Source organism: Primulina eburnea, chromosome 6 (assembly GCF_022965805.1).
Source record: "Primulina eburnea isolate SZY01 chromosome 6, ASM2296580v1, whole genome shotgun sequence".
Lineage (NCBI taxonomy): Eukaryota > Viridiplantae > Streptophyta > Magnoliopsida > Lamiales > Gesneriaceae > Primulina > Primulina eburnea.
The window spans coordinates 18,953,978-18,971,393 of NC_133106.1; the positions used below are offsets into that span (position 1 = coordinate 18,953,978).

General features: G+C 38.4%; 3 protein-coding genes and 1 long non-coding RNA gene across 6 annotated transcripts; 2 read left to right on the forward strand and 2 right to left on the reverse strand.

Annotated features, from left to right (window-relative positions):
• Nucleotides 1-515: 515 nt before the first annotated feature.
• LOC140833844 (imidazoleglycerol-phosphate dehydratase 1, chloroplastic) lies at nucleotides 516-16,143 on the forward strand. Its single transcript, XM_073198287.1, has 9 exons — nucleotides 516-845; nucleotides 9,058-9,182; nucleotides 9,384-9,488; nucleotides 13,753-13,845; nucleotides 14,727-14,801; nucleotides 15,014-15,076; nucleotides 15,429-15,538; nucleotides 15,672-15,732; nucleotides 15,822-16,143. Exons 1-8 carry the CDS (start codon nucleotides 623-625, stop codon nucleotides 15,697-15,699), a joined length of 822 nt encoding a protein of 273 aa, XP_073054388.1. The 5' UTR covers nucleotides 516-622; the 3' UTR covers nucleotides 15,700-15,732; nucleotides 15,822-16,143.
• On the forward strand, nucleotides 978-4,576 carry LOC140833843 (uncharacterized). Of its 3 annotated transcripts, XM_073198285.1 has the most exons (8): nucleotides 978-1,174; nucleotides 1,663-2,382; nucleotides 2,463-2,633; nucleotides 2,714-3,333; nucleotides 3,430-3,528; nucleotides 3,895-3,951; nucleotides 4,020-4,194; nucleotides 4,284-4,576. In XM_073198285.1, exons 4-8 carry the CDS (start codon nucleotides 2,799-2,801, stop codon nucleotides 4,339-4,341), a joined length of 924 nt encoding a protein of 307 aa, XP_073054386.1. In that variant the 5' UTR covers nucleotides 978-1,174; nucleotides 1,663-2,382; nucleotides 2,463-2,633; nucleotides 2,714-2,798; the 3' UTR covers nucleotides 4,342-4,576. The 3 variants fall into 3 exon arrangements, 2 of the variants coding, with proteins under 2 accessions (XP_073054386.1, XP_073054387.1); XM_073198286.1 differs by lacking the exon at nucleotides 978-1,174 and having other exon boundaries at nucleotides 1,539-2,382; XR_012118585.1 differs by lacking the exons at nucleotides 3,895-3,951; nucleotides 4,020-4,194; nucleotides 4,284-4,576 and adding an exon at nucleotides 3,599-3,645 and having other exon boundaries at nucleotides 1,006-1,174.
• LOC140833845 (uncharacterized) lies at nucleotides 5,185-5,628 on the reverse strand. Its single transcript, XR_012118586.1, has 3 exons — nucleotides 5,573-5,628; nucleotides 5,446-5,502; nucleotides 5,185-5,367 (listed from the first exon to the last, which is right to left on the reverse strand). It is a non-coding gene; the product is annotated as an uncharacterized lncRNA (long non-coding RNA).
• LOC140833650 (uncharacterized) lies at nucleotides 5,639-7,877 on the reverse strand. Its single transcript, XM_073197976.1, has 4 exons — nucleotides 7,744-7,877; nucleotides 6,607-7,327; nucleotides 6,376-6,526; nucleotides 5,639-6,295 (listed from the first exon to the last, which is right to left on the reverse strand). The coding sequence occupies exons 2-4, from the start codon at nucleotides 6,645-6,647 to the stop codon at nucleotides 5,639-5,641; spliced, it is 849 nt and encodes a 282-aa protein (XP_073054077.1). The 5' UTR covers nucleotides 6,648-7,327; nucleotides 7,744-7,877.
• Nucleotides 16,144-17,416: the final 1,273 nt, after the last annotated feature.

The window sequence follows — 17,416 nt, forward strand, 5'->3', positions numbered from 1 at the left end:
CTTTGATTATATATATACAAGAAATCATTAGATAATATAATTAATCTATTATCTCCAAAAATATGATTACTCTATCTTTGATTATCTTGACATCCATAATATTACAACATTTTTTAGTTTTTACTAATATCAAGTCATTCAAAATATTAAAGAACACATCAACATATAAAATTTGTGAATAAATGTATAAATTTTAGATTTTTTTATTAAAAATATTTAGGTGTGTTTAAGGTTTTTTTTAATAAAAATATGATATTGTCAAATATTAAATAATTAATATTTAAAACTTAAAAATCATCTTTTATAAAAAAATTAAATTTAACTTAATTTTTTTTAAAAATAACTTGAAATTTTATATAAAACAACACACATTAACCGCGATCAATCAAGTTTTTACTCGAATCAAAACTTTTTCCTCACTTAAATCTTTATTAATCCGCGATTTTAAGAACACTGTTGACAAATATTATAAAAGTTTAAAATTTTTTTTTCCCTGAAATAAAAAGTCCGAAATGTATTCTGTTTCTTTGAAATCGAACTGCTATTGTGTTCCCTTGAACGCTCCTCCTTCCCACGGAAGGGCCACCCATAGCCGCCGCCCGAAATCTCATCCTCCGTGTCCATGGAGTTATCAGCAACTCAACGTTCCCTCAACTACTCCACCGCACCCCAATCTCAGATTTATCGACCAAGATTTCATCTTCCACGACGGGTTCTTCTCCCGGTACAACTTCCGCAGCGCCGAGTACAACCATATTCCACACACTTCAGAACTCTTCCGGTGGACTCCAAGGTTCTTCGTGCCTTTGACGAAAATGGTTCTCCGCAGACGGAAACGGCTCAGGGTTGGTCGTTCTTTACCTTCATTTCCTCGTTTCTTAAGCTTTTTCTGCGTTTTTAATGGGGAAATTTAGGGAAAATAGAGTCATCGGTGACTTATTTAAAAAAAAGATCCGGATGGTAATTTACGTAAATATTTTTGTATTTTAATGTTAAAATTGATTAATAATTTTCACTCTCCTAAACATCTTCGTTTCACTGTAAACCCTACGCACTGGCTTCAACTCTCTTGCCCTCGTTTTCTCGTCGACTTAATCCGCGCAGTTGAATCGACGAAACTCTTCTTCAACATTTTTCTTTGCAAGGCATCCGAGAAATGGCTGACCAAAATATGGTATGTTCACTTTTATTTTGTCATTTCATTGTTCGTGTGTGTTGAGGAAGAAATGGTGGAATTGTCGTGTTGAGGAAGAAAGGTGCGTGTGTGTTGTGTTGCGCTTGGTCGACCAAGCGTGGTTTGGTGACCACCACTTGGTCGACAAAGCGTGGTCGACCAACCTACACTTTGTCCACCGAGCAGTGGTCGACCAATCGTGGGTTGGTCGACCAACGCTTGGTCGACCAATCGTGAGTTTGTCGACCAAGAAGCTTTGGTAGATGAAGAAGCTATGGTCGACCAAGCGTGGTTTGGTCTACCCACTGTTGGTTGACCAACGCTTCTTGGTCGGCAAAGCGTGGGTTAGTCGACCATGCGACCAAACGTGGGTTTGTGGACCAACACACTTCTTCTCTTGGTCGACCAAGCGTGGGTTGGTCGACCAACGCTTGCTGTTGTTCAATGTAACATTAATTTTTATTCTAATATATTTGTATTTGTGACAGGTATATTTGGCCAGAAAACTAGGCAGAGATGCAATTTTTTGCTGCAAGCTGACACTCGAATCAAGATATAAAGAGGTTTCGGAGAGGATTGTTCACTACCTCAACAACGACGAGAGAGTCTTTTTTTTGGAGCACTCTCCTTTTGGTAATTTGGTTAGGTATCATAGAGATTTAAATATTTCTAGTCAAATTATGTGGTATTTGATGAGTAATCAGATAGTTGACACGGGTAGTGATGAGTTTTGGATGGTGGTGCGCAAGAGGCCGGTTAGATTTTCTCTGTTAGAGTATTGTTTAATAACCGGCATCGATTGCGGTACAGAGCCTGTAAATGTACCATAGGGAGGTGTCTTTGTCTCCAGACACTTTGGCAGTAAGTCTGAGATTGTTTTGAGTGAATTGGAGGCAAAGATGAGTGTTCAAGTGCAGAATGAGACTGGTGTAGACGTGAAGAAGTTGAAGATGGCTAGTCTTTACTTGTGTTTTGTGTTCGGCGAAGGGACTAGGAAAAAAACGAATAAGATCGACCCTAAATACCTGAGGCTTATAGATGATTTGGATAGGTTTAACAGCTATCCGTGGGGTCGAGTTGCCTTTCGTGATGCGGTCCGATGTTTGAAGAATGACCTTTTAGGGCGATATAATTACCTTACCCAGGCACAGGGTCGAAAAGAAGTTGATGACAGCTTCATTGTCGGTGGTTTTGTGCTGCCTCTGCAGGTATATAATTTTTTGAATGTTAAAACTAGATTTGTTATCTTTATTCCTTCTAATAACATTGTTCTAAATTTATGTTACAGATCCTCGATTATGAATATTATCCGAGCGTGGCACAAAAGTTTGCAAGGAGAAAAGATGTGGACGGTTTGATGTTGCCCAGGATGTTTCAGTGGGTGACAAACACGTGGTCGTCAAACCGTGCCCCAACTGCTGGTGATGTCAGTGCAGCCTTTGGTGATTGTGCTATAGATGTAAGTAATATGAATTGATTTGATATAATAAATATGTACTTAATTTTTAATTAATCTGATACGTTATGAATTAAATGTAGGATTGTCTTGGATGTTTGACTCCTACTCCCGAGGAGCTCGTTTCAGCATATTATACGACCGGGGATTTTGTTGATTCTGCGCCCGATGCGGTCACCACTCGGGTACTCGAGCTCTGGAGGCAGGGTCAGACAGTCATATGTAGCGAGCACCTTCTGGAGTCTCCCTCAGTCCATCACATGCATTCTGCACATTCAACTCCCTCTGTCCAGCACACGCCTTCTGCCCATGCATCCCTTGACGTTTCCGGCACCCGTCCTGGTGGTCTCAATAGATCCAGATCTAGCACCAGTTCTCCTATGCGTACGGGTCCTAGAGTCCACTTTGGACTCAATCCTTCCCGCCGCCCATCACCGTTGGAGCATCGTTTCGAGCTGGCGACTGACTGCGTTGGAGGATTCCGTCACGTCCATGCATGTTAGGATGTCTGCAGAATTTCTTGAGACCAGAGCGTCTATCAGGAGTATAAATCAAGCTCTAGTTGACTTGAAATCGAGTTTGACTGAACAGATTAAAGCTGGTTTTGCTGAGATAAGGTCTAACATGCCAGTGCAGCAGGACAGAGATTATAGCATAACTTATACCAGATGGCGGAAGAGGAAAGCATCCGAGGCAGATTTTGGTGAGTTAATTTTATTAATTATATTTATGTTTATATAATATAATGATTTACTACAATTCTCATAATTATTTTAATTTGTTTAATGTGCGCTTTTAGGTGCGGATGATAATCTGGCCAGGGAAATTGGCAGTACTAGCCAAACACTACATATATTTGAGCCTAACCTTCCGGTCATTACAGAGGAGTCCTCAGAAGGTGAGTTAATGCACTTTTTCGATTTGATATTTATGTATAGTATATTAAACAACAAACTTTTTATTTTTAGATATTCAAGTTACTCCGGATTCGTGTAAGTAAGGTGGCGAGGCGACCTACGTCGAGAGCTTATTACAGTAAACTTTGTCTATTCATATTTGAATTAAAGTTATTATTTTAATTTGTTGAATGTACGATGTTAGGTGTGGCTGATAATTTGGGTAGGGAAATTGGCAGTAGTAGCCAAACCAACAGATATTTGAGCCTAACCTTCAAGCCATTCCAGAGTAGTCCGCGGGAGGTGAGGTAATGCACATTTTTTATATTTATGTATAGTATATTAAACAATATACTTTATGTTTTTAGATATTCAAGTGACTCCAGATGCGCGTATGTCAGGAGGCGAAGCGACCACGTCGAGAGGTTATTAAACTATACCTTGTTTATTGTTCATATTTGCATTAAAGTTGTTACAATTGATCATTTTATAGATGCCGGTGTGAGGTCACTTGCGGAGACCGTGACACTGAAGGTAAACAACTCGCTTGCGCGAGTTAGGGCCTCGATGCTCGACCGTTCGCCCAGTAGGATTCGAGGTTTTACGCCGAATATGAGAAGTCGTTCTACGGGCCCATGGCTATCGCAAACTCGCGTGTCACTTTCTTTGTAAGTTTTTAAATAAATATGTTATAAAGTTTAAATTTGTAGAAAACTTCTTTTAAAACATTGAAAAACTTTTGTTATATTGAATTCAGCACATCGGCGAAGCTCTCCGTGGATTGCTTGAGATGCAGATCCGACATCCTGAAGTGATGTCGGCAGATGATTCGTTGATGGACAGACATTTCTATGGTGCTGATCTCAGTTTTGGCCGAAGCTAAAGATATCGATTTCAACATAAATCTGGCACCGATTGTGAGCAAAGTCAAAGGTAGTGATCCAGAATGGCCGTGGCTTTCGTGGGAAAATGCACGAAGAATTCTCATCCCTGTCTACACAGATCGGCGTTGGTTTTTGCTAAAACTAGTGACAGGGGTGAATAAGTGCATTATATTTGACTTGCAGCGAAGGCACGTGCCTTTTCCCACGAAAGATACGGCAATTCTGGATCACTACCTTTGACTTTGCTCACAATCGGTGCCAGATTTATGTTGAAATCGATATATTTAGCTTCAGCCAAAACTGAGATCGCACCATAGAAATGTCTGTCCATCAGCGAATCATCTGCCGACATCACTTCAGGATGTCGGATCTGTATCTCAAGCAATCCACGGAGAGCTTCGCCGATTTGCTGAATTCAATATAACAAAAGGTTTTCAATGTTTTAAAAGAAGTTTTCTACAAATTTAAACTTTATAACATATTTATTTAAAAGCTTACAAAGAAAGTGACACGCGAGTTTGCGATAGCCATGGGCCCGTAGAACGACTTCTCATATTCGGCGTAAAACCTCGAATCCTACAGGGCGAACGGTCGAGCATCGAGGCCCTAACTCGCGCAAGCGAGTTGTTTACCTTCATTGTCACGGTCTCCGCAAGTGACCTCACACCGGCATCTATAAAATGATCAATTGTAACAACTTTAATGCAAATATGAACAATAAACAAGGTATAGTTTAATAACCTCTCGACGTGGTCGCCTCCTGACATACGCGCATCTGGAGTGACTTGAATATCTAAAAACATAAAGTATATTGTTTAATATACTATACATAAATATAAAAAATGTGCAATACCTCACCTCCTGCGGACTCCTCTGGAATGGCTTGAAGGTTAGGCTCAAATATCTCTTGGGTTTGGCTACTACTGCCAATTTCCCTACCCAAATTATCAGCCACACCTAACATCGTACATTCAACAAATTAAAATAATAACAACTTTAATTCAAATATGAATAGACAAAGTTTACTGTAATAACCTCTCGACGTGGTCGCCTCGCCACCTGACTTACACGAATCCGGAGTAACTTGAATATCTAAAAATAAAAAGTTTGTTGTTTAATATACTATACATAAATATCAAATCAAAATAGTGCATTAACTCACCTTCTGAGGACTCCTCTGTAATGACCGGAAGGTTAGGCTCAAATATATGTAGTGTTAATCATTATATTATATAAACATAAATATAATTAATAAAATTAACTCACCAAAATCTGCCTCGGATGCTTTCCTCTTCCGCCCTCTGGTATAGGTTATGCTATAATCTCTGTCCTGCTGCACTGGCATGTTAGACCTCAACTCAGCAAAACCAGCTCTAATCTGTTCAGTCAAACTCGATTTCAAGTCAACTAGAGCTTGATTTATACTCCTGATAGACGCTCTGGTCTCAAGAAATTCTGCAGACATCCTAACATGCATGGACGTGACGGAATCCTCCAACGCAGTCAGTCGCCGCTCGAAACGATGCTCCAACGGTGATGGGCGGCGGGAAGGATTGAGTCCAAAGTGGACTCTAGGACCCGTACGCATAGGAGAACTGGTGCTAGATCTGGATCTATTGAGACCACCAGGTTGGGTGCCGGAAACGTCAAGAGATGCATGGGCAGAAGGCGTGTGCTGGACAAAGGGAATTGAATGTGCAGAATGCATGTGATGGACTGAGGGAGACTCCAGAGGGTGCTCGCTACATATGACTGTCTGACCCTGCCTCCAGAGCTCGAGTACCCGAGTGGTGACCGCATCGGGCGCAGAATCAACAAAATCCCCGGTCGTATAATATGCTGAAACGAGCTCCTCGAGAGTAGGAGTCAAACATCCAAGACAATCCTACATTTAATTCATAACGTATCAGATTAATTAAAAATTAAGTACACATTTATTATATCAAATCAATTCATATTACTTACATCTATAGCACAATCACCAAAGGCTGCAGTGACATCACCAGCAGTTGGGGCACGGTTTGACGACCACGTGTTTGTCACCCACTGAAACATCCTGGGCAACATCAAACCGTCCACATCTTTTCTCCTTCGGATAATATTCATAAGCGAGGATCTGTAACATAAATTTAGAACAATGTTATTAGTAGGAATAAAGATAACAAATCAAGTTTTAACATTCAAAAAATTATATACCTGCAGAGGCAGCACAAAACCACCGACAAGGAAGCTGTCATCAACTTCTTTCCGACCCTGTGCCTCGGTAAGGTAATTACATCGCCCTAAAAGGTCCTTCTTCAAACATCGGACCGCATCACGAAAGGCTACTCGACCCCACGGATAACTGTTAAACCTATCCAAATCATCTATAAGCCTCAGGTATTTAGGGTCGATCTTATTCGTTTTTTTCCTAGTCCCCTCGCCGAACACAAAACAACACAAGTAAAGACTAGCCATCTTTAACTTCTCCACGTCTACACCAGTCTCATTCTGCACTTGAACACTCATCTTTGCCTCCAATTCACTCAAAACAATCTCAGACTTACTGCCAAAGTGTCTGGAGACAAAGACACCTCCCTATGGTACATCTACAGGCTCTGTACCGCAATCGAGGCCGGTTATTAAACAATACTCTAACAGAGAAAATCTAACCGGCCTCTTGCACACCACCATCCAAAACTCATCACTACCCGTGTCAACTATCTGATTACTCATCAAATACCACATAATTTGACTAGAAATATTTAAATCTCTATGATACCTAACCAAATTACCAAAAGGAGAGTGTTCCAAAAAAGACTCTCTCGTCGTTGTTGAGGTAGGGAACAATCTTCTCCGAAACCTCTTTATATCTTGATTCGAGTGTCAGCTTGCAGCGAAAAATTGCATCCCTGCCTAGTTTTCTGGCCAAATATACCTGTCACAAATACAAATATATTAGAAAAAAAATTAATGTTACATTGAACAACAGCAAGCGTTGGTCGACCAACCTACGCTTGGTCCACGCTTGGTCGACCAACAGTGGGTTGACCAAACCACGCTTGGTCGACCATAGCTTCTTCATCTACCAAAGTTTCTTGGTCGACAAACCCACGATTGGTCGACCAAGCGTTGGTCGACCAACCCACGATTGGTCGACCACTGCTCGGTGGACAAAGTGTGGGTTGGTCGACCACGCTTTGTCGACCAAGTGGTGGTCACCAAACCACGCTTGGTCGACCAAGCGCAACAACACAACACACACGCACCCTTTCTTCCTCAACACAACGATTCTACCATTTCTTTCTCAACACACGCACGAACAATGAAATGACAAAATAAAAGTGAACATACCATATTTTGGTCGGCCATTTCTCGGATGCCTTGCAAAGAAAAATGTTGAAGAAAGGTTTCGTCGATTCAGCTGCGCCGATTAAGTCGACGAGAAAACGAGGGCAAGAGAGTCGAAGCGAGTGCGTAGGGTTTACGTTGCCCTACTTTTAAACGTGCTTTCTCTGCTCTCCATTTCTATGCTTCTGTTGCAAATGGCAGCCGTCCTTGGTCGTCGCGGTGTTTAATTTCACTTCGACGTTGCAACTTCTGTCCGTTTGCCTTTGAAGTATCAGGTAATTTGTAAATTGAGGAAAAAAAATTTCTCTTTGCAACACTGTGTTTGTCTTCGTACAAGGTATTTATCTTCCGAACCATTGACGAAAGAGAAATTTGCTTCGCTTTCTTCATACGTGTTTGTGTTACAAATAAATTTCCTTTCGACTATTATTGAAAGAAATTGTTGGTCGCTCCTTTTTTTGTGGAAGTTCGTTTGTAACTGTCGAATTCCGTCACCAATATTTTAAGTTCGATCCAAAATTTGATGGTCCAAGCGTGCATTCCAACTCTTCTGTGACAAGATGGACATAAATCGTAGAAACCTTCTACTGGTATTAATTGTACAACAACTGCTGTTTAGATTGATGGAGTTACGAAAGATAAAAAGTTAGGAAATCATACAACAAATAATATATTCATAACATTAACGTGGATGCAGAAAGAAAGGAATTGAAAAAAACGCAGGCACTCACCATCTAAGATAGGTTACAACGACTGCATCTTTCATGCCTCAAATTTCTCGTTTCACCCAACCTTCTATGGTGTACACCGTTACTCAACGTTCCACGAAGGACAAAATTTCTGGTGTACTAAGCAGGAAGGCATCCAAAATAATCAACCGAAACCAGAACTACAATAATGTTCTTCTTCAGATATAGAACACATCGAAAAAAATAAAAAATAAAAAATTTTAAACGCAACTACTTTGTACACCATCACCTTAACTTCCTTTGCCGGATCTACTTCCGTAGTAGAGAAGATGTGTGAGGTAACAGAAGCCGCACCGTCGAGTTCGCGATTAGTGGGTAGATCTGTGAATGGGGAGAAAAAGATGAATTGTCAAATCCACAGCGGTAAAGGGTAGAATTGGAAATTTAATTATTATAATAATACTTTTCCGGACAAAATAAATTGAACCAAACGAAATGGAGGTTTCAAGAGTAGTACTAAATGTCCACGTACCACATTTTATTATCCCTTGTATTATCTCTTAATTATTAATCTCATCCTACGTACCAAACGTAACGTTATGGTGTTGACATTGATTGGGAACTTTAGGAGATAGAGTTGGGGAGGTGAAGAGGGTTACGAAAGAGACTAATGTGAATGTGAAGATAAATTTGGATGGTGATGCTGTGGCTGAAAATGATACGGGGATTCCATTTCTTGATCACATGTTAGATGTAAGTTTATTTATTTATTTATTGCTCTTTTTCAGTGATACTTCTATTGAAACTTGTTGCTCAATCGTTTCGACATAAAAAAAACTTGCAGATTATGCAAGCAGCATCTAACACTTCCTGGTGTGAATATTGCTTGTGTCTATTCTGTTCCTTGAATGTTCTCTTATGTATTCTCCAATTATTTCTTCATATTTATTTCAGCAACTTGCTTCGCATGGATTGTTTGATGTGCATGTGAAAGCCACTGGGGATATTCATATTGATGATCATCATACAAATGAAGATGTTGCCCTAGCCATAGGAACTGTAAGTTTCGGAACTTATCCGTGGTATCAACTGTTTATTCCCTGAAAAACTGCAAGTTTCGGAACTTATCCGTGGTATAACTGTTTATTCCCTGATGCATTTTCTTTCTTCTTTTTTTTGGGTTACTATTTTTTATTTCTAAATTATGAAATCCCTCCTTTTCATTTTACTTTTGGACATCGTCCTATTCTTGTATTTTATGCAGCATTGTTGCACATAATCTTGTCATTTAACTTCTAGCATCATGGATCTGGTTTTGGTCTCTAAATACATGAATCACTCCTGAATTCAGAATATGATTTTGTAGTATCTGGATCTACTTTTGAACTGGAGATAATTCTTATATCAGTTTTTTATTTTTACAAGTTTAAGTTTTACTTTTTAAAGCCTCACCTTCTAAGTGGTGTGTTTTACCCTTTAAACTTGCTTTCTTATTTGAGAGGTCATTCTGCTTGCTTTACTGCCATGTTTTGTCCTGTTCTTGAAATCGTTGTGAGCGTAGCGACGCGACGTGAAGCCCCGTGGCTACGGGGCTCTATGCGCATTGCACCTCTGAAACGTGCACTACTTTTTAACTTTGAAATCCTATTAATTTTTATTTTGTAAAATTTGAAACTTGTAATTTAAAATATTCAACATTTCCAAAATCCAAAAAAATAATTTAACCTTTAAAATCTCAAGTTTATAAAAATCCCTAAATCGTCAATTAACAAAAATCCTACGTCAACCATTAACATGATCAAAACTAAACTTCAAAATAAAGCATAAAAATCTCTAAATAAATCATTCTCAAAATCTTTATTTCAAAACTTTAACTATCTAGCTAATGCGGAAAATAAATGTCCCTCTGGAGTGTATTGCCTGGATCCACTCAAGTATTAGCACCTCCCTCAATATCATCCTCACCTGCAACCATCCAAATCTAATGAGTCTAATAATTCAGCACGTTTTAACTATATGTAACAAATAATACATATACAGGCACATGCATAAAATCATACTTTGATTTGAAATAAGTCTGTAATCATTTAATCGTAAAGCTTTTTATCATCATATATCATTTTGTGTGAAGTTTTATCTTTGAAAGGGACTAGTTGTAATCGCATCATGTGGTTGACTGATCAGTCTTAGCTCACCATTGCGCATGAGGACGGGCACTAGGCACCTGTAAATGAAACTACTATAGTTGGGCTCCCTCTAGGGCCTTCTCCCATAAACGGGCTCCCCTCTGGGCCTTCTCCCTCACGATATTCCGAACATATAATATCATATCATATTTGTCACAGTCAATTGATATCCGTCAAAATATTTTTCTTTCTTTTTATTCATAAAATATCATGTTCCTTTCCAAATTCGTAAAATAGCATTTTAACAGTAAAAATCGTACAGGTTTTATCATACATCATAAAATTCAATATTTTCATCATAAACATTTTAAAATATCATTTAGCATGTATTATGATCAAGCCTTTCGTACTATCCGGGACGTAAAATGACCATTTTGCCCTTGGGCTATAAAATTCTCGATTTGGACATTTTCTTACTTTTATCGACTCGAGCATATCCCAAACTATCATATAAGCTTAAAATTAATTTCTTATATTTTTCTTAAACGTAAACCCGAGCCTTTCGATTTATTTCCTTAATTACTAAACCGTGAAGCATTTAAATCCCGGGACCCGAATTAATTTAAAACTTAATATTTTATTCCCAAACTTTAAACATGGACTTTTCATTCCTAAAATAGCCCCGTGAGCCATGAACCAACCCTGTGGACCACGGTTCGAACCATCTCCTTTGTTCCTAGCAAATTCGTACCTAGGCCCCAAATTAACGTTTTTTATCCCAAAGCCTTCGAGCCACCTAGGACCAGACCTGACCCTGACCCTCCTGGACCCTACCTGAACCACTCTAGACCAAGTACCGATCGCCATAGCCTTTCCTTTCCTAAAACCCACGGCGCACACGCGCCTTCTCTTAGCCACGCATGGCCAGGGCCTAACCGCTCGTACCAGGCCACTGCCCCCTACCTAGGACCACCATGCACCCCTCTGGACCCAGCCTAGCCGCCGAACCATGCTCCGGACCAGCATGCAACCCGCGCGCATCCCCTTAGTTCCTAGGGCATCACGGTTGTGCCTACAGCGAGCCAGCCCCATCCTAGCTCCCTAGCCCCTCCTGTCCGTCTGGTCGCAGCCTACCCAGGGCCCTAAGCAAGCCCTGGTCACCCCCTGGTGCGCTGCTCCCCCTAGCCGTGGCCCTTATCCAAGAGAAACCCTAGGACTTTTCCTTCCTCAGCAAAGCTCAGTTCAGCCTTCGTGTTGTCCCCTAACGGCTCTTTTCCTAGCCCTTTAACATCTTATGTTGGCAGCGTGTCCCTTAGAATTCAAAACGTTCACAAACAATTCGTAAAACCATCGAAACTTTGAAAATAATCATCAAAACGTTAAACGATTTGTACTCAATATTTTTCATGCTAAAATACATCAATCGTGCATAATATGATTTGAATGGTGCGCTAAAAGAGTTTAGAAGAGTGTATTTGCGTTTAAAACGCTCGAATATACGATTGTTGGCATTGTAACAATTCATTTCTATTTCTATTGCGAAAGAAGACGAACGGGCGACGAAAGACATTGAATTTTTTGCTCTCAAAATTATCGAATTTGTGTGTTTGTGGTGTGAATTATCGGTTGCTAGGAGTTCAAATAACCCTAGGATTCTATTCAATATTTTCGAAATTTGATATGTTAATGGGTTGGAGTTTTGGGCTTTTTATTTAGGAATAATTGGGCCCTTCAATCATTGGTAAATTAGTCCCAATAATACTTATTTAATTGTAAAATAAAAGTTTACAAAATTTGTTTCAAAAATAATAATTTTTGGGCCTTTAGAAGTCCTTCGTTTGACCAAAATTGGCTTCCTGAATAAAATCGATCTCGTCTCGTAAAATAATTTGGGCTCCAGCATTTTTAGAAAATTTTAATCATATTATTAAATCTCAAAAAATATTTTCGAAAATATTTTATCTTGGTCGTCCCCGGTCTCCTTTCCCCAGTCTATTATCGAATATTCGGATAAAATCTTCAGTTTTCATGAAATCGTGCATTTAGACTTTCAATCGTATAATATGTATCATTTAAGCATTTAAAATCAATTAAATAAAGCAATTTAAATCATTTGCATGCATGCGGTTTACGTGGGTTGACTTTTGGACGTTACAACTTCGAAGTAGCTATCGCTCTCGTCGCTATCATCGCGATAGAACTACAAAACTTTTTTTCTAAAGTAACCCATGTTTTGTAGGCTTATTTGGCACAATTTTAGGTCCAATTCTATTTCTATTCAACGTTGTTTCTGCTCTTCTGTTTCAATCTTATCCGCTTTTCCCAGTCAACCCTAACATAAACCCTACAATTCTTCGCTGTTTCTCCTCTTCTATTGCTCGTGGCTGACCGAACTTCGGGTTGTCGGCCAGCGAGACTTATATTGATAAATGTAGCTGCATTCTAGGAAAAGAAATAGATTGGAGCAAAAACACCTGAATGATTTGGTGTTGATTAAGTACAACAGAGCTTTGAGGCGTAGATACGATAGACATGATACCATCGATCCTATCATATTTTGTGACGTAGATGATGGCAACGAATGGTTGGTATGGAGACTGAAGGATGAAGAGCCTGACTTTGTTCATGATGGTGATGAGTTGACTTGGCAAGATGTTGCAGATGTTGTTGGAGTAGATAAAACTCCTTATACATTGAAGAAATCCAAAGGGTCCTCGAAGGTGGTCCTTACATCTACGCGGGGATCAAAGGCAACCACATCTGTACCTACAGGAAGCTTGAAGGCGGCCACATCTAAGTCTAGAGGGAAAAGGCCAATAGGAATATCGACTACACTTTATCTTGTAGATGAAGAGGATAGGATGAATTCGACTTTGATGAAGAAAGCGAAGAAGAGAATGATGCCTAGCGCTGTGCAATTTCAAATGAAGAAGATAGTCTCGATTTTGATGAATAAGATGAAGAGGAATTTTAGATTATGTTTTTCTAGTTTTAGAATTGTGGTTTTATATGCTTTGAACTTATATAATTGTTACTTATGCATGAAATGTTGAATTGATATTACCATATGTTATACATTATATATTTATATACTTGTGGCTCTTTACTTTCAAATAGTCCTCGCTACACTATGCGCTATAGCCACGGGCAACTTTTGCGCTACGGTATGCTACGTGCGATTGACAACTATGTTGCAGGCCTTGCTGCAAGCACTTGGGGATAGAAAAGGAATAAACCGATTTGGTGACTTCTCAGCCCCACTTGATGAAGCCCTTGTACATGTTTCATTGGTATGTACCATCAATATAATGTGGCATTTATCAAACATCTGTACATCATGAATACCTTGGAAAAGACTATTATTAGTTGATTTGTCAATTCGGAGAGTTAATTATTTTCTTAAAAGAATATGAAAGAACAGGTCACTGAAGGAAATCTGGGAAGAAAATGAATAGTGATGAAAATAGTCATGCATGATGATATCTCTAGTTACAGTGGCATGGTAGAATTCTTTGAGATCTTGCTATATGATAATGGGAATTAACCTTAAATGCAATAGGATCTAGAATTACTATATATCAATTCGTGAGGCAGTACAACAGCATGGCCTTGAGTCCATGGAAGTGCTGCTGTTACCCTTGACTGTGGAGGGCTTATTGAATTTTAGTCTGTAATTTTGTTTGGTTTCTGATGAGAAACATATGTTTGTAACCTTTGTACTATATATGATACACATCCATGGGATTCATAAGTGCATCTCAAAACTTTTATTCGATGACAAATGTAGGTTTTGCAACCATAATATTTGCCTGAATATCTTGTAGGGGATCACTGGTGATCTTTATCTGATTATTTACACAGTGAAAACTAATGGAGAAAACTGGTGCTTGAAAGTGAAACCATAGAGTCTGTTATGATGAATACGATCACTGTTTACACACCTCGGACACATTCAAAACTTTATGAAACACGGTTTATCGTTTGTCCTAAAAATGATGGTGTTCTGTGTTACTGTCTTTTTAAAACTATTTCATGAGTTTCACATGCATGGGAAGGCAGTATTAACATATAAATAATAACATTGTTGGAATGCCATTCTGGTGTGGACTCTCATTACATCTATGCCGTCTGGATTCTGCATTCTACTTCATTTAAAATAAATTTTTTATAGGATTTATCTGGAAGGCCATATCTCGGTTATGATCTACATATACCAACGGAGAGAGTTGGAACTTATGACACACAGGTATTATGTACTCTTACTATGCATTCATTTGTTGGTTTTATTCTGTAGATCTACTCGCGTGTATTATGATTATTCTTGGTCATTGTTCTGTAGAAGTTGTGACTTTATAATACTGTCTTTTTTGGTTGAGTGAATCTTGTATGATCAATATAATTTAGGAAGAACTCCTTTTTCATTATGGGCTCTGATGCATCATTTGTTGTTGTTTTTAGCTGGTGGAGCACTTCTTTCAGTCCTTGGTTAATACTTCTGGGATGACACTCCACATACGACAGGTGACAGTTTTCAACTCTTTAAAGATATACCTTCCAAAAGTGGCTCGTCTGACTTTTCTTTTGCCACATTAGTAAATTTTGATACGCTGGCGTCACAGCTTTTCTCAATGAAAATTTTGGCATTTAGCCGATAGTTGTGTAACATTACTAGATGGACTTTGTGACCCGTAACCTTTTAGTGTATTTTTTGGTCATGTACTAAGAAACTACTACAACAATTAGGCCACTGTAATTGCTATATTAGCTTTGGGCCTATGCCTATGTTATATCTATATATGATTTTGCTCCTAGTTCAAGCTCTTGGTTTTTACCCAGTTATGTAAAAAATGCTTGATATAATGCATTGCAACAGATTGCGGGGAAAAATTCCCACCACATTATTGAGGCGACCTTCAAGGCTTTTGCAAGGGCTCTTCGACAAGCAGCAGAACATGACCCTAGGCGACGAGGAAGTGTCCCAAGGTCTGTAGTAGTTTTAAATGGTGATAAATTACGAGGATTTCAATATTTAAAATTGTTGGAACTTGGAAGAGTAATTCCCTAGAAAAAGGTACAATGATGCTAAACTCTACATGGGAATCCTCTATTTTTGCAGCTCGAAAGGTGTCCTGTCTCGCAGCTGATGCTTCACTAGTCACCCCAATTGTTGGACCCGCGTAAGCATTCAACATAAAAATATTCGTCTTTATAATTCACATGGTAAACTGTAACAAGAACTTCCTTATATGTGTCCGCTTATTTGCAGATCGTCTAATACATCGAATCATTAGTTTTGTGTGTCAGCGACGACTCAGGAGTCATCATATTCATTCTTGGGGTGGTGAAGATGTCGTTCTGGCTATTTTAAGTTTGTCCCATTTGAGAGCAATCTTGACCTGTTGTATTATACACCAGTTGTTCCATATATGGCTTTTTTAATCTTGCATCTCTTTTTTGTTACGACAAGTCATTGTAATTTATAAAAATAATTGTATCATACTCTGATAGATGATTGTTTACAATTTCATCTCTATTGTAAATGTAAGTGAAGCATCATTGCTATATAATGAAGAGTTCAGCGAGTGGAAGACAGTACATGAAACCTTTACGTAAAAATTTTCTTTTCTGTTTCACCGTTTATCATCAAACTGATGTTGAATTAAACGATTTTCCAGATGATCTCTTTAATCATAAATTTGGATGTCTATGTTAATAGAATCAATGAGTTTCAGAAGTCTTATATAGAATAAATATTTGACATTGTTTTTCGGTTATTTTTGTTGTGAATAGTAAAAATTTATGATAAATAATAAAAATCTCAAACTTTCAAAATTTATCAAACTATACATTTTATAATATTTTTCTCTCTACTCAATTATGAATTTCTTCACAGATAGTGAGCCTATTAATAGAATTTTTTTACAAATAATACAAAAATAAATTACATAATTACTTACATCATCACACAAAATTTCTAATTTTTACAACTCTTATTTTCAATATTCTAATATTCAACTATTACTTTTCAACATTCAAATATATTATTTTCAACACTCCTCCTTGTGATGATGATCATGATATGATGATGTCTTCATTACGTGTTTTTGTACTGCCTCTTTAAAAACCTTACTAGGAAAATCCCATTGGGATAAAAACCATAGTAAGGGAAAAAGAGTGCAGTCACGTAAGCTCCCCCTCATGTTGACACGAACAATTCTTCACAAATTTCATAGATTGCGCATCCCAATATTATATATGTGCTTTAAGAATATTGACGTAGGAAGTGACTTTGTAAAAAGATCTGATGAGTTTTCACTTGATTGAATGTGACGAACATCAATACATTTATTCTTCTCTAGCTCCTTGGTGAATGCGAAGAACTTGGGAGGAATGTGTTTAGTTCTATCGCTTTTAATGTATCCTTCTTTCATTTGAGCAGCACATGCAACATTATCTTCATATAGTATCACAGGCTTCTCGTCAAATGATAATCCACATAAGATTTAAATATGTTGGGTCATTGATTTTAACCACACACATTCACGGCTTGCTTTATGTAGTGCAATAATCTCGGCATGATTTGATGAAGTTGTTACAAGCGTTTGTTTCTGTGAACGCCAAGAAATTGCAGTGCCTCCACGAGTAAATACATATCCAGTTTGAGAACGTGCCTTGTGTGGATCAGATAAGTATCCAGCATCGGCATAACCAATTATACTTGGATTAGCATCTTTTGAATACAAAAGTCCCAAGTCTGTCGTTCCTCGTAGATAACGGAATATATGTTTAATTCCGTTCCAGTGTCTCTTTGTTGGATATGTGCTAAATCTTGCCAACAAATTTACGGCAAAAGATATATCA